This window comes from Myotis lucifugus, unplaced genomic scaffold (assembly GCF_000147115.1).
Source record: "Myotis lucifugus unplaced genomic scaffold, Myoluc2.0 scaffold_136, whole genome shotgun sequence".
NCBI lineage: Eukaryota > Metazoa > Chordata > Mammalia > Chiroptera > Vespertilionidae > Myotis > Myotis lucifugus.
The window spans coordinates 883,567-909,582 of NW_005871184.1; the positions used below are offsets into that span (position 1 = coordinate 883,567).

The 26,016-nt window shown below is 40.6% G+C and overlaps 3 protein-coding genes across 4 annotated transcripts in view; all 3 read right to left on the bottom strand.

Annotated features, from left to right (window-relative positions):
• Positions 1 to 5,618: 5,618 nt before the first annotated feature.
• On the bottom strand, positions 5,619 to 7,718 carry LOC102427247 (growth-regulated protein homolog gamma-like). Its single transcript, XM_014460616.2, has 4 exons — positions 7,519 to 7,718; positions 7,277 to 7,421; positions 7,076 to 7,159; positions 5,619 to 6,325 (listed from the first exon to the last, which is right to left on the bottom strand). The coding sequence occupies exons 1-4, from the start codon at positions 7,619 to 7,621 to the stop codon at positions 6,310 to 6,312; spliced, it is 348 nt and encodes a 115-aa protein (XP_014316102.1). The 5' UTR covers positions 7,622 to 7,718; the 3' UTR covers positions 5,619 to 6,309.
• Positions 7,719 to 11,344: 3,626 nt separating this feature from the next.
• On the bottom strand, positions 11,345 to 13,547 carry LOC102427544 (growth-regulated protein homolog gamma). The gene is made up of 4 exons (XM_006094377.3): positions 13,360 to 13,547; positions 13,119 to 13,263; positions 12,918 to 13,001; positions 11,345 to 12,049 (listed from the first exon to the last, which is right to left on the bottom strand). The coding sequence occupies exons 1-4, from the start codon at positions 13,460 to 13,462 to the stop codon at positions 12,034 to 12,036; spliced, it is 348 nt and encodes a 115-aa protein (XP_006094439.1). The 5' UTR covers positions 13,463 to 13,547; the 3' UTR covers positions 11,345 to 12,033.
• LOC102427867 (growth-regulated protein homolog gamma) overlaps positions 11,345 to 26,016 on the bottom strand; it is an 86,431-nt gene continuing 71,759 nt past the window's right edge. For both annotated transcript variants that reach the window (XM_014460615.2, XM_014460613.2), the window contains exon 4: positions 11,345 to 12,049. In XM_014460615.2, the coding sequence (XP_014316101.1) occupies positions 12,034 to 12,049 (16 nt within the window). In that variant the 3' untranslated portion in view covers positions 11,345 to 12,033. The remainder of the gene's footprint in view (positions 12,050 to 26,016) is intronic.

Consider the following 26,016-nt stretch of genomic DNA (forward strand, 5'->3'; position numbering starts at 1 on the left):
TTGCATGAATTGCTTTTGGGAGGAATAAATCAGTACAACCACTTGGACAATAGTATTCTTTGGTGAAGTTAAAGATGTGCATACCCTGAGAGCCATTTATTCCCCTCCTATATTTTTTATCCTAGATTATCTCTGACATGTGTAGCAGGAGACCAGTGCAAAAATGTTGAGAGCTGTATTTTTCATAATAGCAAAACTGTAAGCCATCCTAATTTCAACCTAATAGTGGAGCAGATAAGTAAGTGTTAGTGTTGTCATAAAATGGAATAGCAGCCATCTATAAAACATCCTAGGTTAAACTCACAAATATATTGTACAGTGAGATAATTAAGTCATTTATATATCATCTCATTTATTCACATTCAAATAAACCAACAAAACTAAAGAATTAATTGTTTACAATTTTACTCATGGGGGCAACCATTATCTCTCAGGAACTGTCTATCTCTTTATTCAAATTACAACTCACAATTCTAGGAAAAAGTACAAAAAGGAGATTCTATTACCCACCTCTGTTATGAAAGTGTTATCAGTGGAAGTGGAGTTCGTAGGGTGCTTTGAGAAAAGAATTGCCTGAGGCCCCCATGGGAGAATGAGGTTTCATGGAAAGCTTTATTGATGATGTAAAATTAAGGGGGTTCCCCTCCAAGGCCCCATCTCTGTCCACTTTGCCATGGAAGAAGTCAAATTTTATCTTCAGTGGAGCCAAAATTAAGGCCACTTCCCAGAATTTTGGTTCCATATTAAAATACAGTCCAGTCCACCAACTGGATAGCTTAGCTTGTTCCCAGCTGCAGTCCATTGTGTGTGGGATTCGAATGGCCATGGACCATGCTGATGCTTAAGCCCACATGGCTATGGAGAGAGTGCCAGCCACGGAGCCAGAGAGAGCAAGAGAACAAGACAGAAGGGAAGGGAACGAGCAAGAAGAAACTCTTTGGGGATTTTAATTAGGAGCTTTTTCAAATTAGCCAATTAACTTTATAAAATTTCACATCTGATTGGGTCCACCCCCTAGCCAATCCATTGTTCCCGAGACTAGACTGACAAGCAAGCACTTTCCTTAGACACCCTGACTTCACTGAGCATGCACCCATCTCCCCCGTTGTTCAATCCCTTCCTCAGTGATCTGCAGGGAATGGACTGGTGGTTCCCTGAGGAGAGTGAAGCTGTAGCTTCCTGGTGAAGCTGCCCAGATGACCATGTTTACAATGTCTGGCCTCCTCTTTGCTCTCTTCCAGTTATTAATATTAATAAACTAGCTAATTATGACAATAACAAAAGAAGAAATGAAGTTTAAATTAATCAAAAACATAACCTCAAATTAACACAGTTAGAAGGTGTTGGAACTGAAAACAACTCCTCAATCAGTCTAATTCCTCATAGCTTATGTTCTTAATCACTCTATGAATAATTCCATCTCCTTCATCCTTTTCTGCATTCACCAAGTTATGCTAAGTTTCTAATATTTGTATTTTAAAATTTTATCATGAATCCACACAAGAAGTGTTCTGGACCAAAGACACATTTCACAGTGAATGTGTGTCACTTCCTGTTTGCCTCAGGCCTTACCCCTGGGGTGATGCAGTAAAAGACACATCAACTGTCCTACTCCAGTAGCCAAATGGGGGGTGGGTGGGAAATCAGTGGGGGTGATCTCTGCTTATAAAGGGGAAGGAAGGAGAGCTTTGCCCTTTATTCCTCTCCAGAAAGGGTCTCCTTGGAAACACAACAGGCCTAAATTCTAACTCCAACCCTTTGGAGTAAATTAATCTCTCCAAGAGCCACAGAGCCCCCAGTCTCACTTTTATGACCTATAGATGTTTCTAAATTCTGTGCTTTATCTTTTTTGACATGTAAATACTTTGAGAGATAGCATTTGTCAACATAAGACCAAGGTCCTTGGCACCAATTAAACACCAACAGGAACCCCCAATTTGAGGTGTGGTGAAGAAGGAAAATTTATTCAGCGCAAACAGCTCAGTTATGATACAACAGGGCTGTGAGAATAGCTCAGCTGTGGAACAGCACAATAATGTCACAGCTTAATTATGAAGCAGCACAGAATGATTGTGAGGAGGCCCTGGGGCTGTGATGGCCCTGGGATTGGGACTCCTGTTCAGCTATAGAGCTTTGCTCTGATCCACCTGCTCCAGTTTGGTGCTGGACTGCTCCTCTCTGGCAAGGGAAAAGCAATCTTCTGTTTTCTATGGAAAGGAAAAGTGTGTTTCTGGAGCTAGAGGGGACCTAACTAATCAAGACAAGTATTCATCCTTGAACCTGATTGCAAATAAAGTCTCCAAATCCTCACTGTTTGATTGGCCCAAAAAGCACAGTCCTGATTGGTCATAATGGAGCTGCTCCAATTGATTGGTGAAGATGCTGATGGGGCTGGAGCTGCACAGCTCTGATTGAACAAGGAATGTCTCCATCCTATTGGTTGAAATACAATTCTAAAAGTTACTTTATAAGGGCTGGCTCAGATGGCAGGGACATAACATAGGCAGGCAGCTCTGTGAAGGGTTCTCCCTAAAGTGCTGGTTTGCACGAGAGGCCCCTGTTTAGAAATGGCTGCTAAACTCTGCTTGTAAATTTGAGCCCAGTTGGCCTGTAGGAGCCCTGTGAATCTTTTTTCACAGGGTCCACACATTCCAGTCTCCCCAGCACCTTGGGGCTTAACCTGAGACATAGTACTGTAGTGGACAGATAGGCAGAGTAGGACAGATAGGCCAGGTACTCAAGGTCACCAGGGTGGATCTAGAAACTGGCAAACTGGAGTGGGTCCTCACCCCCCTCCCCACCCCAGGGTGACCTTTCCTCCCTTAGCATATAGCCATGTGGTTTAGAACCCCCTGACCTTTCCTCCCCTAACATGTCACTAATCATGCTGTAGACACCCTTAGAGGAGGAACAAGGAGGCTGAAGAAAAGCTTCATAGGACTCTGATATAAGCCCTTGCATCACCACTTCCTTAAGCATTAAACTCTCAGGTCAATGAGGTTCTGGCCCACATCAAATAATTTTAAGAACAAAGCCTTGGGTCTGTTGACCACAGAGACAGAGTTTTGGTCAAACTAGAGATAACATCTAGGCCTCAGTTGTGTTTCAGCTCCAGGCCCAGAAAAGCAGGAAGGCCAGGTGGGGCAAGGCCATGGCTGACATCAGGACCAGCTGTGATGACTAATGACCCCCTGTCCTGGTGCCAACAAATCAGTGAAGACCACAACCCTGAGGGGAAACACCAGGAAAGCTGATGAATATTCTATTGAGATTCTCCCCTGAGACTTCCCATCAAATCTTCACCTTTAAAACCCTCAAGACAAAGGACACAGCCCCCCCCCCCCCCTTGAGCTTTCTCTCTCTCTCTCTCTCTCTCTCTCTCTCTCTCTCTCTCACACACACACACACACACACACACACACACACACACACACACACACCTGTGCCTTTCCCCCTCCTTCTCCCAGGCTTGTTTTCTTTGCCTTTTTTTCCTCCTAAGCTCCAAGGGCCCTTTTTTTTTTTGCTTCTGTAATTGTTTCTTCAGCTCACACAGCACAACTGGCTCACTTATTCCATGGCTCACTTCTGCCTCTGTGACTTTCTAAATAAACTTTTTCTTGTATTTGAGTCTTGCCTCTGAATTCTTTCTTAGCCCAAAGACAAGGACAGAGGTCTAACATCTGGTGCCCATTCACCATTAACAGTCCTAGAGGTAACCAATGGGTCCTTGTGGGAGAGATTACAGAAGTTTTATGATCTGTTAGGATCAGAGCAATTAACTGGACAAATAGCTACAGATTTAGTACTCGGGGTATGTGAAGAAGCTAGGACTTTTCACAAGAACACTGAGGAATCCAAGGAAGTTTTATTTCCCACAGTGGTGGCATTTATGGAGCTTCCAGAACGGTGTGCATTTGTTCACCTCCATCCAATTTACAAATTGCTTTTCCATCTTATCTCATAAATCTGAGAAAATACCATTGCATTTATGAGGAAACTATTATAATGAATTTTCAGGGAAGAACATGGAGGCTCAGAGTAGCTGTACCCAGGTGTTCAGGACAAGCTTGGTCATGCACCCACCATCTTCCTCCTATGAAAGGTTATCCAGGAACACAGGAAAGGTGCTGAGTCAGAGACAAGCACACACCCTAGCTAGCCCTCCCGCTTATGCACAAACTGCCCTCCTTTTCCAGGTGACTCTGATCTTTCCTTTCCCCTATCATTAGATGTCAGCCTTTGTGTCTGCTGTGAAAGCTAGATGTGTTCCTGCCATCCTGGGGCAATGTAAATTCAAATTTGCAGGTTTAGAAACATTTAAACCATTACCATGTCTGTGAGTCACCGGAACAGCGTTATACTTGTGACTGTTATCTTTCCATGAAGGCTAGGAAATGAGGCCTTTCTCTATTAGCCCATTTACCTAGAGGAAGTACTCCACCACTTGCTTTAATCTACTTTTCCCCCTGCATTGCACAAATTATTTGAGTTCTGAGGGAGAATCTGTTAGCGGTGGAAAAATAGCACCAGGTGTTAACTCAGTTCAGCAACCACAGTTGTTGAGTTCTGGCTAAGAGAAGAATTCAGAGCCAAGACTCAAGTTTACTTAAAAAGTCACAGAGGTCAAGAAAGTGGGCCACAGAAGAAATGGGCTTGGGAAACAAGTTACAACAAAAGAAGGGCCTTTAGAGCTTATGGGGGGGGGTGTGAAAGGGTGGGAGAGAGAGAGAGAGAGAGAGAGAGAGAGAGAGAGAGAGAGATCAGTCCTGGGGAAAGAAGGGAGTGGGGAGAGGAGAAAGGCAAGGGTGTGCTCCACAGAGAGAGCCACTCTGGTCCTGCATCCTGAGGGCCTTTATCTAAGATCTCCGGGGAGGATCTCAGTAGAATATTCATCAGCTTTCCTGGTGTGTCTCCACAGGGTCATGGTCTCCACTGGCTGGTCAGTGCTGAGGTGGTGGTGGTGCTGGGGGCATTGGTCATTGCAGCTGGTCCTGAGGTCACCAAGGCTTGCTCAGCCTGGTTTTGCTGTTTTTCTGGGCCTGGAGCGAGTCCAGAATTTCCCAGGCCCAGGGATTCATGCTTAAGGGAATGGTCTTATAAGGGCTTACAGTTTGCCAGTTGCTGGGCACCCAGGGCTCTCATGATGGTGACCCACTGCACCTGGCCCATCTTTCCTGCTCTACTCAGACCTATCTACCTGCCTACTGCAAATCCACTTGTCCACTTAGCTTTCAGTTTCATTAAGGGGGAAACAGATGTATAATTGTTTGAAAAACAACTTAACATATTCATTTCAATGAGAGCTCTTTTAAAATATGTATAAACATTTGAAATACTTTAAACAGCTAGGTCCTAGCTGCTAGGATTAAGTAATAGATTGTTTATACTAAAATAAAATGAACCTTTTATGTAAAACAGGGATTCTTAAGGTGAGGGCCTGCAGGACTCTCAAAATGTATCAAATACGCTTTCATGAACAGGAGTGAAACTAAGAGAGAGACACGTGCCAACCAATGTCAGCCGTGTCGTGGGTGTGAGCTACAGTCTATTAGAAATTTACAGCACGTGGGTATTCAGGAGGAACAAGACGTCAAGATATTAAAACAAACCAAAGCAAGAAGTTTCTGTAAAAAGCTTTATTTTATTTGTAAAAATACATCTATAAATATTTAACTTCTCTATTCCAAGATATAGAGAAACAATGCATAACTGGTACTGAACAAGGCATTATGCCTTACTGGGCAGACATAAAATGTCCAAGGGATATTTAGAACATTAGTTCCTTAAATATCAGAAATGTTGACCTCATACTGTGAAACGCTTTCAATAAATAACAACTGACATTCTTCTCAACAGTACAAAAACAGATATACACAGAACATTTCCCTGCCTTCACTGTGACCTATTTGCTTGAAACCCCCACTATTTATCTTCAGCCTTCATCATAGTGGGTGGAAACGTGTGGTCTCCCACCCACCCAGCCGACTAAAAATATTAGCTGAGTGAAGAACATTTAAAATGCATCATCGTCAATTAAATAACAGGCTGAACTAGCTTTTTGATTTGACATAAAAATGACCATTTAAAATAACAGTACAGCAAATTACCAAACACTTTCCTGTCTTTAAATATTAGATAAAACTTTGAAAAATAAATACATTCATATGTAAATAAATAGAAGAACTCTCATAAAAAACAGTCAAACAATTTAAACACAGGTAGCCCCAGGAGCTCTTTGTTTCTCTTCTTTCACTCCGATTCCACTCAGGATGCAACAATAAACCTGGAAGCTTCCTCCTTCTCCCTAGATCAGTTGGTGCTGCTCCTGTGATGAGAAAAATGGTTGCTTATTAGGACTCAGAAACTTAACTGCTTAGCCCTGTACCAAATGGTTACTAGCTGTACCCCTGCTACCCTGTGTGGTAGAAAATGCCAGGCTACTGGATGCTGTTTAATTAGGAATAAGGGACCTGTGGTCACAATTGTATTATTAGCTTCAAGGAGCCAGAAAACAATGTTACACTAAAAAAGTACATGCATAACATCACTTCAGCCTCATAGCAAACCCCATGAAGTAGATGTTATCATTTCCCCCATATAACGGAGACTCTGAGAGATTAAATACTTTCTCCCTGCCTACAGGAATAGCAAAAGTAGCCTACACTTACATTTGCAGCAGAGGATCACTGCAAAGTCCCTTGTCATCACCACTAAGATTTAGAAGCCCATGTTGCCCCAAATCAGGGGGTTCCACTTTTCCGTTCTAAAGCGACCTACATTAACAGTGTTGTTCCTTAATGGGTAGGAAGCATTTGAGATCATTGACCAAATCCACCTAATCTTTTAGGAAGACATATTCACCCACACTCATTTGAAAGGGAATGGAGAGGGGGATGGTAGTGGAGGGCACTGGAAATGGCCTGTGCCACCAGAGCACATTCATGAGGGTGGTGGCAAATCTAACTGTGAAATAATGACTTTTCACTCCTTCAGCTATACCCTGGGCTTCCCTGATATAGTTTTCAGGAGGCAGAGGCCAATATCTGTCACAAATGACTCTAGTCACATAACTCACTTGTTTAACAGCTTGTTCACGAATTTCTTAACCATGGGAGATGCGGGGTTGAGACAAACTTTCTGTCCATTCTTGAGAATGGCTCTGCAGACAGAAGGGAGAACACAAGTGAGACAGGAGGTCGGGCGAGGGTCAGGGTGGGGCATCTGGGCGGTGGAGGTGACCAGGATGGTGGCAGCAGCTGAGCATGGTGGCACTTACATGACTTCTGTTTGGTCGCAGTGAGTTCCTGGGGACGTCACCTTCACACTCTGGATGTTCTTGGGGTGAATTCCCTTCATGGTCTGCATGCACTGGCAGCGCAGTTCATTGACCACGGGCTCCTCTGCGAGGACCATAGGCGCCGCTGCAAGGAGAACAGGCTCGGTTAGCGGGATGCCCCCAATGGGCGCCCACCCTTCATCCCCTTTTTCCCCCTTGGGCTCCCAGGGCTCGAGTCTCACCTGCAGCTTGCCGGCAGGCGGCGACCAGGAGCAGGAGCAGGAGCGCGGCCCGGAGGAACCCGGGAGCGCGGGGTGCAGCAGCGGCGGTGGCGGTGCGGGCCATGGGGCTGAGCTCGGAGGATCGAGGATCGGTGCTGCGGTGCCTGGAGTGTGAGAGTTGTCAGGAGAGCTGGTGGAGCGAGATCTGTGGCTCCCCGAGACGGGCGAACCCCTTTTATCCATGCTCGAGGCGGAAAGCTAGCAACCCAGGGCTTGGGAAATTCCCGGACTTTGCAGGTCGTTCCGGGTCGCAGGGGGCGGGAAGGAGGGGTGGTTGAGGGAGGAGGACCCGGGGGTGCGGCCCCGCCTGGCCTCCCCAGGGACTTGGCGGACTCAGCGAGGTTCTCTTTCCGCTCAAATCCCCAAAGCGGGAGCGAGTCGCCTAGTAAGAGCGATGTCACTTATTATCGGAGACAGGCACCCATGGGGAACGTTAATCTAATAGCAACATTTCAAAAGAACGTGTGGAGGGGAAACAACTGAATTTTCCATGTTACGTACGCCTAAATATCTTCTGGCTTGACGATTTTATTTCCCTTTGCATAAAGGCACTCTTAAAATAGAGCTGCCATCTCAGATTATACAGAAGATTATACATACAATTGTTCATCTGGTATTGTACAAGCACAAATAAGTTACACTTTGTGTTATTTCAGCGGTGAGGGGATGACCAGTGTCAAAAGTTTAACTCAGTGTTTAATCTAGGACAAAGTGTCCTAATCCTATACAGTTTCCTTTCTCTGTGAAATTCTGGAACTTCCAGAGAGATCGTGCCACCTCTTGTGCTTAGAGGGCGTTGATTAATCCAGGAACTAGGAGCTGGTTATTTTGGAGCTGCTGGGGGGAGGGAAGGTTGCCTTGGGCTCAGGGGGTCCACAGTTTCTAGTTTTGTCCAAACCCACCAAAAAGTCAAAGGGATCACAGCTAGTCTCTCCCTCTGTTTCTACAGTAAAGGCACCCTGATGATCCCAGCCATCCATAATTGCTCAAATTCATGTCCGTGATCTCTGAGCACCATCCAGTATATCAAATTTGGGCATTATTCTGAGGCTTTTAAAATAATGGATTTCAATATAAATTTTCTCTTTCCATTTACTTAAGATTTGTTTAAAACTTTTGTGGAAGTAGTAATGAGTAATTGCATTACATATAATATAAACTAAAGAAAAAAGGAATGCCAACATTACAAAAGAATATCAAGAAATAGATATAGGAAATGTCTTCATGGAAATATTCTTTATCACAGTATGAAAACAGCATGATGACCCTGTTTTGATGCTTCCTGTATAACGAAAGCAAAATTTCGGAAGTTGAGAGATGAGTGATAAACGACAGCAAACATATCACATGCTATGAAATATGCTTAAATATTTCAACATTTTGAAATTTGTCGATACACTTTTTATGGTCCATATAGTCTCTTTTCTAAAATGTTCCCTGTGTTTGTGGGGGGGGGGGGGAAGGTGATTTATGCAATTATTGGGTGAAGTGTCTTTATACATCACTCAGGCCAAGTTGGTTGATCATGTTGCTTAACACTTCTATACTGTTATTGATTCTTTATTGTTTTGCCTATTAAGTATTTAAAGAGGTTTGCTAGAATCTTTAACTATGGTCAAGGTTTCATCTATTGCCTCTTTTAGTTTCTCTCCATTTGCTTCATATATATTTTTAAAATTTTTAAAAATATATTTTTATTGATTTTAGAGAAGAAGGTAGAGGGATTTATAATATAATATATTTTAAATATATTCATCTAATCCTCTAAGAGGGAGATAGAAACATCAATGATGAGAGAGAACCATCGATCTCCCACAGTGGGCATCTAGCCCTCAACCTGGGCATCGAACCCTGACCTCCTGGTTCACATGTTGACCCTCAACCACTGAGCAATGCCGGCCTACTTCATATATTTTAATAAATGGTATTAGGTTCATAAACTTTTAGAATTATTTGTTTCTTATAAAATTGCCCCCTTTTTATTTTGAATCATCTTTCTTTGTCTCTAAGTCTACTTCTTTCTTTGTCCTAATATATTAATCAGGCTTTCATTAATATATAAATTAGTCAAAATGTTAATAATTTATTTCAATAATAGATTAACAATTAACAAGTAATTAATACATTAGTAAATCTATACTAGGTTTCTGTCAGTTTTAGCATGATATAACACTCAATTCTTTTAATTTCAAGTTGTCTGGGATCTAATATTTAAAGGGTGTCTTTTTATGCAGCATACATTTTTTGTCATGTTTTTGTAGTCTGTATTTAAAAAGTAAAACAAATTTCAATTTTAATTGGAATGTTTGTTCCGTTTAAATTATTTTAATTTTTACCATAGTTGGATTTCAGTCTACTGTCTTGCTATTCTATCTGTCCTGTCTTTTTAAAAACAAACTTTAAATTTGAATAACTTCAGTTTATGAAAAAAATGTATAATTATAATTTATTTATCAAAGGTGGGTGGTTAACATTGGTACGTTGTTATTAACTAAACTCTAGTCTCTTACTAAGATTTCACAAAATTTCTGTTGATGTCCTTTTCCTATTCCGGGATCCAATCCAGCATACCATATTGGATTTAGTCACCATGTCTCCTTTGTCTCCTCGGATCTGTGACAGAGTCTCAGTATTGTCTTGTTTTTCATGACTGACAGTTTCGAAGAATACTTATTAGGGATTTTGTTGAATGGTACTCAGTTTGGCTTTTTATGATCATTTTCTGATGATCATACTGAGGTTATAGGTTTGGGGAAGAATATCATGGAGATGAAGAGCCCCCCTCTTGACATCATGTGGGGGAGTACATAGATTCCCATAACACAACTGGTGATAATAATCTCGATCACATGGCTAAGGTGGTATCTGCCAAATTCTCCACTGTAAGTGACGTTATTGTTTTTCCTTTTTTTCTAATCTCTTCTTTGGAAGCAAATCACAAAGCCTGGCCCCCACACACAGGGGGAATTACTAGTAAGTCCCACTTTCACAAGGAGAGACACTACTTACATTATGTACGGGGCTTCTGACAAAGATGTGTCCCTTCTCTCTTGCACCACCTGTTGTTTTGCTCCTTTATTTCTTTGTTTCTGACACCTTATATAATATTCAGGTATTTTCTTATTTTCCATTGTATCTCCTTTTTAGATTTTTATATCCAAAGTTTTGCATTTCCTTTTGGAAGGTTGCCCTAAAAATGCCAATATATCTTGCCACATTTCAGTTTTCCTAAACTTAATGCTTTTCTCTAACAATTGAAGAAATATATTATAAATCCATTCATCTCCCTATCTGCCCTTTGTGTTATTTTTGTCATGTATTTTACTTTAGAGTGTGTTTTACCTCCATAGATAAGAATGGTTATAAATATTGTAAATAACACAAATTGTTTGAGTATCTAGGAGGAATCTACTTTTTCACCTTTGGCGCCCAGCCTCATTAAAAAGGAAAAATTGCATACTTGTGTGAAAAACCACTTACCAAAAGCATTTAATAGGAGCCCTTGTTAAGATATTTATATAAACATTCAGAAGTTTGTAAAGCACCAATTTTAAATAATGAACTGATCAGTGTGAAAAACAGCTGAATTTATGTAAAACTAGGCTTGTCAGGTAGGTGGGGAAGGTAGTGTGTCAAATATTCCTTCATAAGTTAGAGAAATCTAAGGGAAGGGACAGACAGGAATAGGCTTAAAATTAGCCATGATCCACAATCCAACTGTACAACGCCTTGGGCATCCGGGGGGAACCAAAGGTCAAGAAGAATAAAACAAAACTTAAACATGTTATATTTTGTAAAACTTTTATTTTTAAGCCATTTGTAAAAATGTAACAGTAGTTTTAACTTCTCTGTTCTAAGACAAAGAGGGACATTGCATAATAACATTAACCAAGGCATTATGCCTTACAATAAGACAAAGAGAGATATTGCATAATAACATTAAACAAGGCATTATGCCTTACAAGCAAGACATAAAATGTCCAAAGGAATCTTCAACATCAAAATGTTGATTGCGTAATAAAATAGTTTCAATAAATAACAAGTGACATTCTTTTAAACAAGTACAAAAACAGATGTGCACATACTTTCCCTGACCCCAATATTGATCTATCTCATTGTCAAATTGCTTAGATTCCCCCCTCCCATACACCCCCCTCCACTTAATGGTCTCCCAATAAATATTAGTTTCATGAGACACTTAAAACCCCTCATCTTCAAATTAAATAACAATCAGAACTGAGTTATGTTTGATTAAACACATTCACATGTTCCACACCTTTAAATACTAACATTAAAATGTTAAAATACAAGCTTTTAAAATAAATACATATATAAATAAATAGATCTCTGGTTTAAAAAACAACAAACACAATAATCCCTTTCTAGTTGTCTATGGAACCCAGCCGTTCCCATCTTCATTTCAGTCCTGTAAGAGCAGGGACCTCCTTTCAGGAACTGCCACCATGAGCTTCTCTCTCAGTTGGTGTTGCCCCTAAGGTGAGAAAAGGGTTATTGTTACAGGTGTTACAGAAAGCCGCTCTTCTCTCCCAGGGCCCCTGGAGCTGGAGGAATGGCTGCCTGCAGACCCTGGCCAAACCCTGCATCCAGAAGGCCCCACTGTGTCTTCTACCCTGCACAGCAGACAGCTTGCTCCTTTATGAGGAAGTGGGACTGTGGACTCAACTTGATTATGTCATACTGGGCTAAAAATGTACATGCATGACTCCACTTAATCCTCATACAGTACATTTTCCCCGAGGCTCAAAGGGATTAAAAAACTTTCCCAGAGATTTTAGACTTGACCTTAGGGTGGTCTTGCTGCCAAGTCCCTGCTCTTCACCACTTAACTGCCCAGGCCCATGTTGTCTCAAACCAGGGGTTCCACTTTTCAGTGTGAAAAATAGACGAATTTTCTGTAAAGCTAGGTTTCTCAGGTGGGTGTGGAGGGTAGAGTTAGAGAAATGGAGGGGAAGAAACAGGCAGGAGTAGGCTTAACGTTAGGCATGATCACCCTGGGCACTCAGCAGGGACCCAAAAGATCAAGAAGAATAAAGCAAAATTTAAACATGTTATGGTCCTTAATGGGTAAGAGGCCGTTTAGCATCATTGGCTGAATCTATTTAGCCTTATAGGACTACACATTCACCCATACGCTTTTGAATGGGGTGAGGGAGGGGGGATAGGGATGGAGGGCACTGGAAATGTCCCCTGACACCAGAGCACATTCATGACGGTGGTGGCAAATCTAATTGTAAATAATGACTTTTCACTCCTTCAGCTACCCCCTGGGCTTCCCTAATGTAGTTTTCAGGAGGCAGAGGCCAATATCTGTCACAAATGACTCTAGTCACATAACTCACTTGTTTAACAGCTTGTCCAATATTTTCTTAACCAGGGGGGATTCGGGGTTGAGACAAACTTTCTGTCCATTCTTGAGAGTGGCTCTGCAGACAGAAGGGAGAACACAAGTGAGACAGGAGGGCGGACGAGGGTCAGGGTGGGGCATCTGGGCGGTGGAGGTGACCAGGATGGTGGCAGCAGCAGAGCGTGGTGGCACTTACATGACTTCTGTTCGGTCGCAGTGGGGACCTGGGGACGTCACCTTCACACTCTGGATGTACCTGGGGTGAATTCCCTTCATGGTCTCCAAGCACTGGCAGCGCAGTTCAGTGACCACGTTCTCCTCTGCGAGGACCATAGGCGCCGCTGCAGGGAAACAGGCTCGGTTAGCGGGGTGCCCCCAATGGGCGCCCACCCTTCACCCCCTTTTTCCCCCTTGGGCTCCTGGGGCTCGAGTCTCACCTGCAGCTTGCCGGCAGGCGGCGACCAGGAGCAGGAGCAGGAGCGCGGCCCGGAGGAACCCGGGAGCGCGGGGTGCAGCAGCGGCGGTGGCGGTGCGGGCCATGGGGCTGAGCTCGGAGGATCGGTGCTGCGGTGCCTGGAGTGTGAGAGTTGTCAGGAGAGCTGGTGGAGCGAGATCTGTGGCTCCCCGAGACGGGCGAACCCCTTTTATCCGTGCTCGGGGAGGAAAGCTAGCAACCCAGGGCCTGGGAAATTCCGGGGTTCGCACGTAGGTCTCTGGAAGGCGCGGCCCCGCCCAGGAGGTGCGGGTTGGCCTGACGTCCGGAGGTGACTCGGGGACTCTGCGAGGTTCTCTTTCCGCCCCATCCCCAACGCGGGGGTGAGTCACTGTCAGGCAGGAGCTGCTGCGTGCGAGGGGTGACGGTGGGCGCCCAGTGACCCCAGTGACCCCAGTGCCCTGGGCGAGAGCGTCAGATCTTTAGACCCACTTAGAGGCTGAGCCACTTCTTTAGGGGAGACAATGACTGCTCTCAAAGAAACTTCAGTGGCTGGGATTGAAGAGAAGAGGGGTAGGGCAGCCTCTCTGACCTATCTATCCTCTTTTCTTTTTCTTTAATGTAAAATGTTATTTTATGTTTATTAAAATATTTGACCGATGCCCACATGGTCTAATGATTCTCTGAAAATGAAACATTTTGAAGTTTGTTTTCTTACACGAATTTTTAGCTATATACCTCTGTGTTGTAAATATAACTGTTAAACAATGAGTTGCACATATTTCGAGTGAATACTATTCTGAATGTGGACATACATATGCATCCATTACACCGTCAATCACCGCAATCAAAATAATGAATATATCCATCATTCTTGAAAGTGTCCTATTAGCCTTTTACAGTCTTCTCCCACTTCCTGTCCAATTGCCTTATGTTGAGGCAATAGCTGATCTTTTGATCATTATATATCATTTTGCATCATTTAGAGGTCTTTATAGATGATTAATGAAATTTACATTTTTGTCTGAGTTTCTTCACTCAGCATAGTTATGTTTTCTTTATATACTTTAAAAATTTTCAATTACAGTTTACATTCAATATTTTTGTATTAGCTTCAGATATACAGCATAGTGGTCAGATAATTATGTAATTTACAGAGTGTCTTCCCCACCCCCTGTTTCAAGTGCCCACCTGGCTCCATACATAGTTATTGAGTATTATTGACTCTATTCCCTATGCTGTAACTTATACCTCTGTAACTATTCTGTAACTACCAATTTGTACTTCTTAATCCCTTAACCTTTTTCACCTAGCCCTCTAACCCCTGCCCTTCTGACAATTGTCAGTCTGTTCTCTATGAATCTGTTTCTATTTCGTTTGTTCCTTTAGTTTGTTCTTTAGATTCCACATATAAACAAATAAAATCATATGGTATTTGTCAGTCTCTGACTTAGCGTAATACCCTCTAGATCCACTCATACTATCATAAAAGGTAAGATTTAATTATTTTTATGGCCAAATAGTATTTCGTTTTATATATGTACTACCACACCTTTTTTATCCACTGGTCCATTGACGGGCACTTGGGTTGCTTCCAGATCTTGGCTATTGTATGTAACACTGCAGTGAACATAGAAGTGCATATATTCTTTCGAATTTGTGTTTCAGGTTTCTTCAGATATATTCTCAGAAGCAATTTGCTTGGTCATAAGGCAATTCCATTTTTTATATTTTTTAAGAACCCCCACACTATTTTTTTATAGTGGTTATACCAATATGCATTCCCACCAACGATGAATTTGGGTTTTCAATTTTTATTCATCTCTGTAAGAAATGTACTCTTTAAAAATATATCTGTCATCTCAGATTGAACATAAGAATGTTTGTTTTATTCCTGGTGTCTTTGAGCTCAAATAAAATCACACTTAGTGTCATGTTTTTCTTCATGGCACAGGGGAGTAGAATGAGGGGGCAAACCATTGAAGAGGTTAATTCAGAGTTTATTTGGAGATAACAATGTTGTAATCCCTCATCTTCCCTCTTTGAAATTCTCGGACTTTCCCAAATCTCCTAATCCAGGAGCAACACTTTTTGTTGTACAGAAGGCTGTTTTCATTCCTGGCAGTAATTGAAAAGCTATGAGGGCCTTGGTGGGCTTGGGAAGTTCACTTTTTTAGTGCTGTCCATGGGCAGAAAACACCATCGACATCAGAAAGAGACTTCTCCCATTACTCCTCTAGCAGCAAACAGATGTGTTCTTCAAAATATATAAATATTAAATTAGTAGTATATTCCACTCTATGTCATCTGAATTTGCCTGTCTCCTGGGGTTCTTTCTTGAGAATTAGCCATCATACATTTCAAAGAGAGAGGAAGGGAGAGAGAGACATCATCAATTTGTTGTCTCACTTATTTATGCATTCATTGGTTAATTCTTGCATATGCCCTGATTGTTTCTTACATGTGCCCTGACTAGAGATCAAACCTGAAACCTTGGTACTGTATTTTGGGATGACACGCTAACCAACTGAGCTACCCAGTCAGGGCACCTATCAATGTACTAATTTATATTTCTAAGAATGACAATAAAGCATTTCAAAATCTGTGTATATGAAGCCATCTCATTGGATACAGTTGGCCCTCCATATTGTTGATTCCACATCCTCGATTCAACAAACCTCAGATAGAAAAAATATATATTTTTAATGTTGCTGTCTTTGTTGACATGTAATGTATAGCTACCATGGTTGTGTCTGTACTGACATGTCAGGAATTTTTCTTGTTATTCCCTAAACAATACAGTACAACAACTATTTACACAGTGTTTACATTATATTAGGTATTATATGTAGTCTAGAGATGATATAAAGAATATGGGATGACATACTAGTACACAGGTTATATGCAAATACTATGTCATTTTATAAAAGGTACTTGAGCAGGGTGGGAAGGGCCTGTCCTTGAACCAGTCCTCCACAAATATGGAGGGATGACTGTGATTCACTTTTCACCATCAATATCTCCTTTTGGATTAAATTGTAGATGGTTTAAGTTGCTTCTCCAGGGAGGATGCAGGCCTCTGGGATGGGCGACATATTCTGCCAGTGCCGTGAGAGGGCTGCATGTACAGAAAGTTGTCTGCCTTGGGAACAGAGAGTTGGATAAAGCTGTCAAGGCTAATCCCAGCTACACATGTACATGCCATCTAACTATCTGACCATGGACAATTTATTTAACTTTCGCTGTGTTCTTGTTTTCCTTCTGTAAAAGAGAGCCAACACTAGTGCTAACATTTGTAAAACATTAGCAAATATCAGTGCTGTATAATAGTTGTTAAGTAAACACAATAGACGTAGTGTTTTTCAACTTTACTGTTCTGGACTAAATATTTATGTCTTCCAAAAATTCGTATGTTGAAGCCCTACACCGTGATAGTATTAGGTGATGGAGATTTGGGGAGGTAACTCGGTTTATATTAAGTCATGAGGACAGCATTATTGCATTAATAAGAAGAGACAACCAGAGAACTTCTCTCTCTCTCTCTCTCTCTCTCTCTCTCTCTCTCTCTCTCTCTCTCAGACACAGCAAGAAGACAACTACCTGCAAACTAGGAAGGTTCTTACCAGCTACTAAGTCTGCAGACACTTTGATCTTGGACTTCCAGCCTCCAGAACTGTGAGAAATTAATGTTTGTTTTCACCCAGCATATGGTGTTTTGTTATAGCAGCCTGAACTGATTTAGACACTTACCTAAACAGAAGCACTCTATGGTGACTCTTAGTGCAAACAGAAAAAAATAAAATCAAATAAACATCTTTTCATTTATTTTTAAAAATTTTCAGCATTAAGGCTTTTTGAAAAGCCATGCACCTGTATTCTTTGGGAATCTTAGAGTAGACTTTTGAAATTCAAGGCTTGTTTAAAATTTTAGTTTCAATCATTTCCCGTATAAAATAAAAAGAAAATACTCACCAATCTACTTCTGGGAAAATATTTGCTGCAGGCATTAACAGCTGGCTGCCCAAACAATAGAAAGTATTATCTGTAATTATTACCAGACCCAACCCAAAGTATTGATGTAAACAAATTCTCAGAAAGAGTACAATTTCAATTTATCTACAGTAGCAGCCAAGAGGATGAGGCATGCCAAAAATCATTACCGACAGAATTACTTACAATGTGACTCATAGAACTTGTTTAATCAAAATCATTTGCTTTCAGAAAGGAAGTTAAATTTTTTTCTCCTTTCATGACATCTCATTTCCATGATTTAATTTATGAAAACCCCATACTAAGGAAATTTTAAGATGCCATGAAGCTTACTCTGATAAACAAATTTTTCATTTTTTAAACATGTGCTGAATGCCACTTTTATATGCAGAAGCTGTAACTTCATGCAATCACTAACCCAACAAAGTTACTTCTAAAATAGGAGCTCAAGTTATTAAATTTCATTCTACCCTATAATTTTTTTGTACCTTTCAGATTTGACTACCACAATGTCATATGCCCTCAAAACCTAGGGTTACTGTTGTATGTTGAGCCAGCAAGAATGTTGCACATTGAGCCAGCATGGCTCAGTGGTTGAGCATCAACCTATGAACCAGGAGGTCAGGGTTTGATTCACAGTCAGGGCATATGCCCAGGTTGCAGGCTCAATCCCCCGTGTGGGGCATATAGGAGGCAGCTGATCAATGATTCTCTCTCATTATTGATGTCTCTATTTCTCTCTCCCTCTCCCTTTCTCTCTGAAAGCAATAAAACTATATTAAAAAAAATGAATAGGTATATATGGCTCTGCTTTATCCTGACTTGCCTTGAGAACTTTATTGACCTAAATACCACCTCTCCCTCCCCATTTCTAACAGCAATCTTTGCTGTATAATGGTTCTGCTTTGGAGGGAGAAAAGGAAGATGCCTTAACATGTCACTAGATCTCAAGATCATTCCATCTCTCTAACAGCATTCAGTTAATTATCATTGTTAACTTCCTCTTCCAATCTCCACTACATCTTCTATTTCTACCTGCCTGACACCACCCTTCCACCTTCTTCTTAAAACAGAACCCTGGTTTTCCTTTGGAAATGCTCACCCCTGCTCCTATCAATCCATGTGATTAAGGTAAGAGGACTTCAATTCTGAACTCAGGAGGGCGAGTCTGTGACCCTATGGCAGCATTGGTCCCTCTTTCCTGCCTATACTCTTGCCCAGGCCAATATGGGTTCAAAGTGAAGTCAATAAGTTAAGATTGGTGGATTTAGAGACAATGCCAATCATGTAGGAATGATGGGAATCAACAGGCTCTTGCTTCTTGCTGGGATGGCTAAAGTAGTGAGATAGAAACGGAGTCTTGCCATTGATTAAGGAGAGCCTGCCTGAGAACTGTGTTGTCATAGAAAAAGGCACAGACCTGGCCTGTACAAACATAGGATTATTGGGGACATTGTTTGAATATAGCTTTGTCCTACCTAATCCATTAACTTTCCTTGTTATTTGGCAATGGGTTATCTTTTCTTATTAATCCAGTTTGAGGCATGTTTCCATCACTCACTGTTAAAGAGCACTGAAAAACATATTTCATTTTTCATATTGCTGCGAAAATTATCTTTCTTCACTATTTCAATCCTTCCTTCACTTCTTTTCTCTATCTATTCATTTACAAATTAGCATTTATGAGTTTGGGATCTAGTTTGGTTTTAGGAACACAAAAAGCTCTAAGATGCATTCAACTACCACCAAACAGTCTAATGGGAAAGGCAGACATAGAAACAGAAAGTTGTAAAGTAGCCTGATAAATCCCATGATGGATATAACCAGGATCTGAAAGAGCACAGAGGTGGGATACCTAACCTTGTTTCTCAATGGAGTGGGTCAAGCTCTAAGAGAAGAACTTTAGAGAATTTTCTGTGGAGGTTTCTCCTGAGTTGAGTCCTAAAGGATAGATGAGATCTTCCCAGGTGAATGGAGAGATTGACGTGTGGGGGAACATTTCAGAAGGAGATGACCAAATGAGCAAAAGCATAGAGGACAGAATGAGCATAGTGTCTACCAGGAGCAGCTGCCAGTCATATATCTGAAGCTGCACCTGTGAGGCAGAGAGGGGAGAGAACAGGAGGTAGGACCCAGTCACTGAAGGCTGTGTGGACCCTGTCTGTTCTGAATCAGAAACCAGTTCAGATGTTACCTCCAGAACTGGAATGCTGTTAAATCCATCTCAAGGTGTTTCTATGACTCTATGTACAGAAATTTACCACTTACTAAATGGTGTGTGGGAGGCTCAGAGTAAATAGCAGACTTGGTATATGGCAAAAATGAGGAGATAGTGGACATTCAATTCAATGGACCTTCACTAAGCACCAACTATGTACAAAATGCTATGACAGATTTCATAAGACATGAAAAATTGAATAAACTCCAACTCTTGACATTCTTTAATATCCATCCTATATACTCCCTATACATGTTAGCTAACTTCTGTTAACTAACTTCTGTTATAAGGACTCTGATGATTTGAGCAATTTTCAATTATTTAAAATCATTTCAAGTTACACCAAGCATCATTAGAAAATATTGGCTTTGGACAATTTTTAAAGGATTTTTGAAAGTTGCTCTAAATTAGGTTTTCATCTCTATCTTATTAAAATAGTTTTCTAAATATTAATGGAAGCAGCCCTGATTAAATAAATACTACCATGATTATATACTCTAGCAGCAAGAAACAGTGGTATGACAAATTTACAAAAGTGAACTAAACACAGAATAAAGGGAAACCTTTTCATGGAAATAGTGTTTGTTATAAGAAGATGTTTTTGGAGAATAAAAACATCATGATGATTTTGGTTTTACGGAAGCAAATTGAGGAAGTCAGTAAATGAGTGTATAAACCACTAATAAAAATGTCATATGAACACAATGTCACAATATGAATATAAGCTAGAAGAATTATGAATAAAGAATAAATAACTTGATTTTTGAATGTTGTTCATAGTACATTTCCTAATGTTTTATACTATACATCCACATATATTTATACAGCAGAAATACTTTTATTTTTGTTTTTATTCTTCTTGACTCTGTCCATTTGTACATGCATTTTCATCTTTTTTTAAAAAAAATATATTTTATTGATTTTTTACAGAGAGGAAGGGAGAAGGATAGAGAGTTAGAAACATCGATGAGAGAGAAACATCGATCACCTGCCTCCTGCAACAACCCCTACTGGGGATGTGCCCACAACCAAGGAAAATACCCCTGACCAGAATCGAACCTGGGACCTTTCAGTCCACAGGCCAACACTCTATCCACTGAGCCAAACCGGCCAGGGCTGTACATGCATTTTTTAAAAACAGAGACACAGCCTGGCTGGTGTGACTCAGTGGTTGAACATTGACCCATGAGCCAAGAGGCCATGGTGGAATTCTGATCAGGGCACACAGGCTTGATTGGGTTGCGGGCTTGATTCCCAGTAGGGGGCATGCAGGAGGCAGCTGATCAATAATTTTCTCTCATCATTGATGTTTCTATCTCTGTCACCCTCTCCCTTCCTTTCTCTGAAATCATTAAAAACATATTTTTAAAAAGCACAAAAACAACACTTAAAAATAAAAATAATAAAATATATCACAAAGAAAATATGATTGTTTGGTCACAAGTAATTAAAACCGTATCAAACCAACATAAGCAGAATGAAAGCAATGTGTGTGTGTGTGTGTGTGTGTGTGTGTGTGTGTGTGTGTTTGGGGGTGGTATTTAGTAGTTATTTGATACATACAGAGGGCTAAGAAGGAAGTTAATACATGGCCAAGGCAGAAAATAGCAAGTTATTACTTGGGGCTGGATCTGAGAAATAGAAAGTCAGAAAACAGCTTATTCGTTCTGTTTTTCCTGGACCATACAATTTCTCATTACAGCTTTTCTCATTGTATCTCCTCCTCCTCCTTCCCCTCCTCTTCCTCCTCCTTCTCCTCCCCCTTCTTCCTTCTTTCTCCTTTCTTCTTCTTTGGTCTATCTACATCCCATCAGCTTGCAGCCAACTGAGACATTTTTACTCCTTCTAAAGTCTTAAAAACTGTCCTCATAGGATCATTATGAAAACTAAATCAGTTCACATTTGTAAAATGTACTGGAAAGTAAACACTATATGAAAATAATATAATCATGAAGTAACTAAAATTAAGAATAGCTTTTATAAGTAAAGGGAATAAGTCATACATAAATTTGTACTTCAATAGTTGAGGTAATCAGTTTTATTGACTGCTTATATTTAGCAGATGGAATACAGGTGGGTTAATATTCTTTACTATCAAGAAAGTAAAAGGAGAAAATGGTGATGATCCAGAAAGATTTTGAGGATGAAGGAGGTAAGTTTATGGATCATCATAGTAAAGTAGGAGGATTGGTCATTTGCTGAGTGGCCAGGGCTAATGACAGGGCTGGTGTGAGAAGTGCCAGGGGTTTTGGACTACAGTTTTTGAAAGTTCAAAAGAAGTTGACTTTAATGAACCAAAAGGTTGTAAAACATCAGGAAAAGCTCAACTAGGACTAGAAAGTATCAAATTACACTGATACCAATCAAATTACACTGATACCATGATTTAATTTCTTCAGCAATATTTTGTAACTTAGGGATAAACACAGAGAAAGAGAATGGGAGTAAGCAAGAATGAGAGGTTCGTCTGAGATAAACTATGTTGAGAGCCATTTGCAGACTTGACTAACCAGAGTTCAGGCTGATCTGGAAGGTGAATGAAGCAGGATAAGGATGATAAGCTGGAAAAAATGGTGATGGTGGGAATCTTTGAGGGACTTTCAAGTCTCTATGGATAGTTAGTATGTTCAGTGTAAATCTGAGAGTAGAAAAGTTAGAAAGATAAAAGGGTGTGGTCTCAGAAGGGCCTTTCAGTATCTGTAATCTTGAGGCATCACTCTGAATTCAGATAATGCTGTCAAGGGTAAGGTTCTGCTTGTGAGTGACTGTGATAGTGTGTCTCTTGAAGATTCTGAAGTGGAGGAGGTTAAAGAACAGTTAGGACAGATGAGTGGAAAATATGGAGGAAAAGGGAAAGAGGATAGCTTGATTATGTATCACATACGATACACTCTACATTTAAGTTAGTTACATTTACTTAATATTATTTAGTGTGCACATTTTACGAGATTGTATGATTCTGATTGGGAGGTGTGGCTAGAAAGATGAGCGGAACCCTTTGCATGATCCTGAAAGTTCTCAAACATACTTCTAACTGGAAACACTGCTCATGGTAACGACATGGCAGGAGATGATCATATCTATAAAGTACTTTATGAGCTTGGAAAACAAGATCAGGGCAGTAATCTGGTTATCAGTGGCATTATTTCTCATATCAATGCTTGGTATCCCAGCATTAAAAAAAAAATCCTTACCAAAATTTTGTATTAACCACATTACCCTCCTTATGGTTAAGATTTGAAGAAAAAAAAAAAGGACCTGGAGAATATTAAGAGTATTATGCTAAGTGAAACAAGCCAGTATCATATGATCTCACTCATGTGGAATCTAATGAACAAAATAAACTGATGAACAAAATAGATCCAGAGACATAGAAGCATGGAACAGACTGATTAATTTCAGAGGGAAGACGGGCGTGAGTGTGGGTGGGGAGAGATTAACCTGGGAATTTATATGTATGGACACAGACAATAGTGTGGTAAAGGCTTAGGAGGGTGGGTGGGAGGACAAGGGGGGTGGGTGTCAATGGGGAAAAAAATAAAGGGGACATCTGTATTACTTTAAACAATAAAGACATATTTTTAAAAAAGATTTGAAAAAATTTAGCATCTGCTATGTTTGGCATTTTCCTAGAATGTAGATATACTGGGTGGGGGTCGGGGTGGGGGAGGTAAAGTTTGCTCCTCTAGAGGAACAGATCAGGAACACAAGCAAATAATTCTAATAGATTTTAGAGTGAGATTTGATGGCGGTTGGGATATGGTAGTTTGGAATTGTGGAACAGAAAACAGATTAGCGAACACTGTTGATGACTAAGATTTAGTCCTAACTCTGTTTATGCTTGGTGATTCCTTTGCTTTCAAGTTTTGCTGCCAACCACACAAAACTGGACATGGGTACAATCCCTTTGTTATGTCTGACTCGGTGAAGAAATAAATAATTGACATGGTTATATACTATGTTTATTTATTCTTATTTTTTTACACAAAAAAAGAAGTTAAGACACCCTCTCAATTTCCAGATACTCTGTACACTTTATCGTCTTATAAACATTGTGGTTGACAAGCCTTTCTGGCTTTTAAATTTGATTCTTTTGGGAAATGTGGTTTACATTCATTTTGCTAAATTGTTCTTTACTGACTGTAGCACTGGGTTGTGGTTCTGCTGAAGAAATAATCTTGTCTGTGGTGTGTTTAGTGGGTTGTGTGTTAGTTCAGGGATTGTGGCCATTGCTGTTTGATAATGATGTGTGTTCTGGGGATAAAACACCAAAGGAAGGGAAGGAAAGTAATATTTCCTAGGTCCCAATTCTGGGTCAGGTGCAATGCCTGAGTATTTCATAATGTAATTTTAATAATTGGTAATGATACCAATACTATGAGGTTGGTATCATTATTCTCACTTTATAGAAGCAGAGAGTCTGGTAGAGGACCTCAAAAGTGCAGTTAAAATTCAAACTCAAAACTGACTCAGAAGCTCATTGGCTCCAAGCCAGCCTTTCTCTCGACAAGGAAAGAAGAGATTGAGGAATCTGATTTCTAATGAGTGCATTTCATTTTTTAAACCCTCCTAGAAAACGATGCACTTTAAAAAATATTTAATCTAGTTTATGCTAGGTACCAAACAGAAATGTGGGGGCAATGACAACTACTAGCCCCAGAGTGTTGACAGAGACTATCCTACGTACTGTGCCACTTGAACTCCAAACACTTCACCCTATGGAGTGCCCAGAGACATCCAATACTAGGTCAGGATCTGATAATCAGACTGAAGGTAGGTGATAGGCAGGGGGCATAAAGGGCCTGGCTGCTCTATCTCTATAGACTTTCTAAGCATCTTGGATAGCACTAACAAGGACATCAGCCATCAAAGCGTGGCTCTGTCATCAAGAAACTACAACAGCCCTGACCGGTTTGGCTCAGTGGATAGAGTGTCGGCCTGTGGACTCGAGGGTCCCAGGTTCGATTCCGGTCAAGGGCATGTACCTTGGTTGCAGGCACATCCCCAGTAGGGGGTGTGCAGGAGGCAGCTGATGGATGTTTCTCTCTCATCGATGTTTCTAACTCTATTCCTCTCTCTTCCTCTCTGTGAAAAATCAATAAAATATCTTTAAAAAAAAGAAACTACAACAGTGTTTTTGAACAACTCGTGATGCATTAGTAGGTCCTAAAATCAATTTTGTGGGTTTTAGTTTTTTTTAAATAGAATGGAATTAAATACAATAGGATAGAATAAAAAAGAGAATCTATATATAAAAAGCCTAATATGCTAACTGTCTGCCAATCGGTTACGACCACTCAACCAGTTGCTATGATGCGCACTAACTACCAGGGGGCAGATGATCCGACTGGTAGGTTAGCTTGCTGCTGGGGTCTGGCTGATTGGGACTGGGCGAGATGGGCTGGACACACCCTGGAGCCTTCCCGCAGTCCCTCCCTGGCCTCTAAAATATTTCTTCTAATTAATTTCCTTTCAATGTGCACAAATTCTTGCACCAGGCTTCTAGTATATGACAATGCATCACATACAATTAGCTTAAGTATTATTTTGTGAAACTTTTATTTCTTATATTCATGAGTAACTGTATAAAACTAAATTATCGATGCACAATATGTAGAAAAGGAACTTCCACAAGCAAAATATCCCTTCATTGATTTTGTTTCATTGATTGAGGTTGTGACTAGATAATAAGTTCCTAGTTTGTAAACACTAGCTGCTGAGAATTTCCAGTCAGGAAAAAAAAAAAGTTGAAGTAATGCCATTTTAATTTCCTCACTCTCTGAAAGTTTGCAAAGACAGAGAGTAACAATACATTGTTGTACAACCTGTACCTTTCCCAATAGGAATGCTAGCTTCTGATGCTCTTGTTGATAAGAATGATAGCTTCTCAATGTTCTTAGCAGAGTTCACCTATAATTAAGATTTGCATAAAACAAAATTTGTTTTGGTCCTTTGACCAGTTGGGTCATACTTACTAATTATATCCAATGAGGAATGTTTTTTTGTGTGCGGCAGTAATCCAAAGGGAAATAAAGGAGAAAGTAAAACCATATACCTTACAAATGTATCCCACTTTCTAGTGTGTAAACTTTTTAAAAAGTCAATTGAAGTACTTTCATTTCAGTTTTTAAAAAATATATTTTTATTGATTTCAAAGAGGAAGGGAGAGGGAGAGAGAGAGAGAGAAACATCAATGATGAGAGAGAACCACTGATTGGTTGCCTCCTGCACACCCCCCACTGGGGATCAATCCAGCAACCTGGGCACGTGCCCCTGGCCGGAACTGAACCCGGGACCCCTCAGTCCGACGCTCCATCCATTGAGCCAAACTGGCCAGGGCTCATTTCAATTTTAACACTTTTTGCTTATTTCACCAAAACATCTCTGCTAATTGTCTGATTCACCAGCTTGTGGAGACTCAGATATAGTGCCCACCTGTCAGTTCTGTGTGAG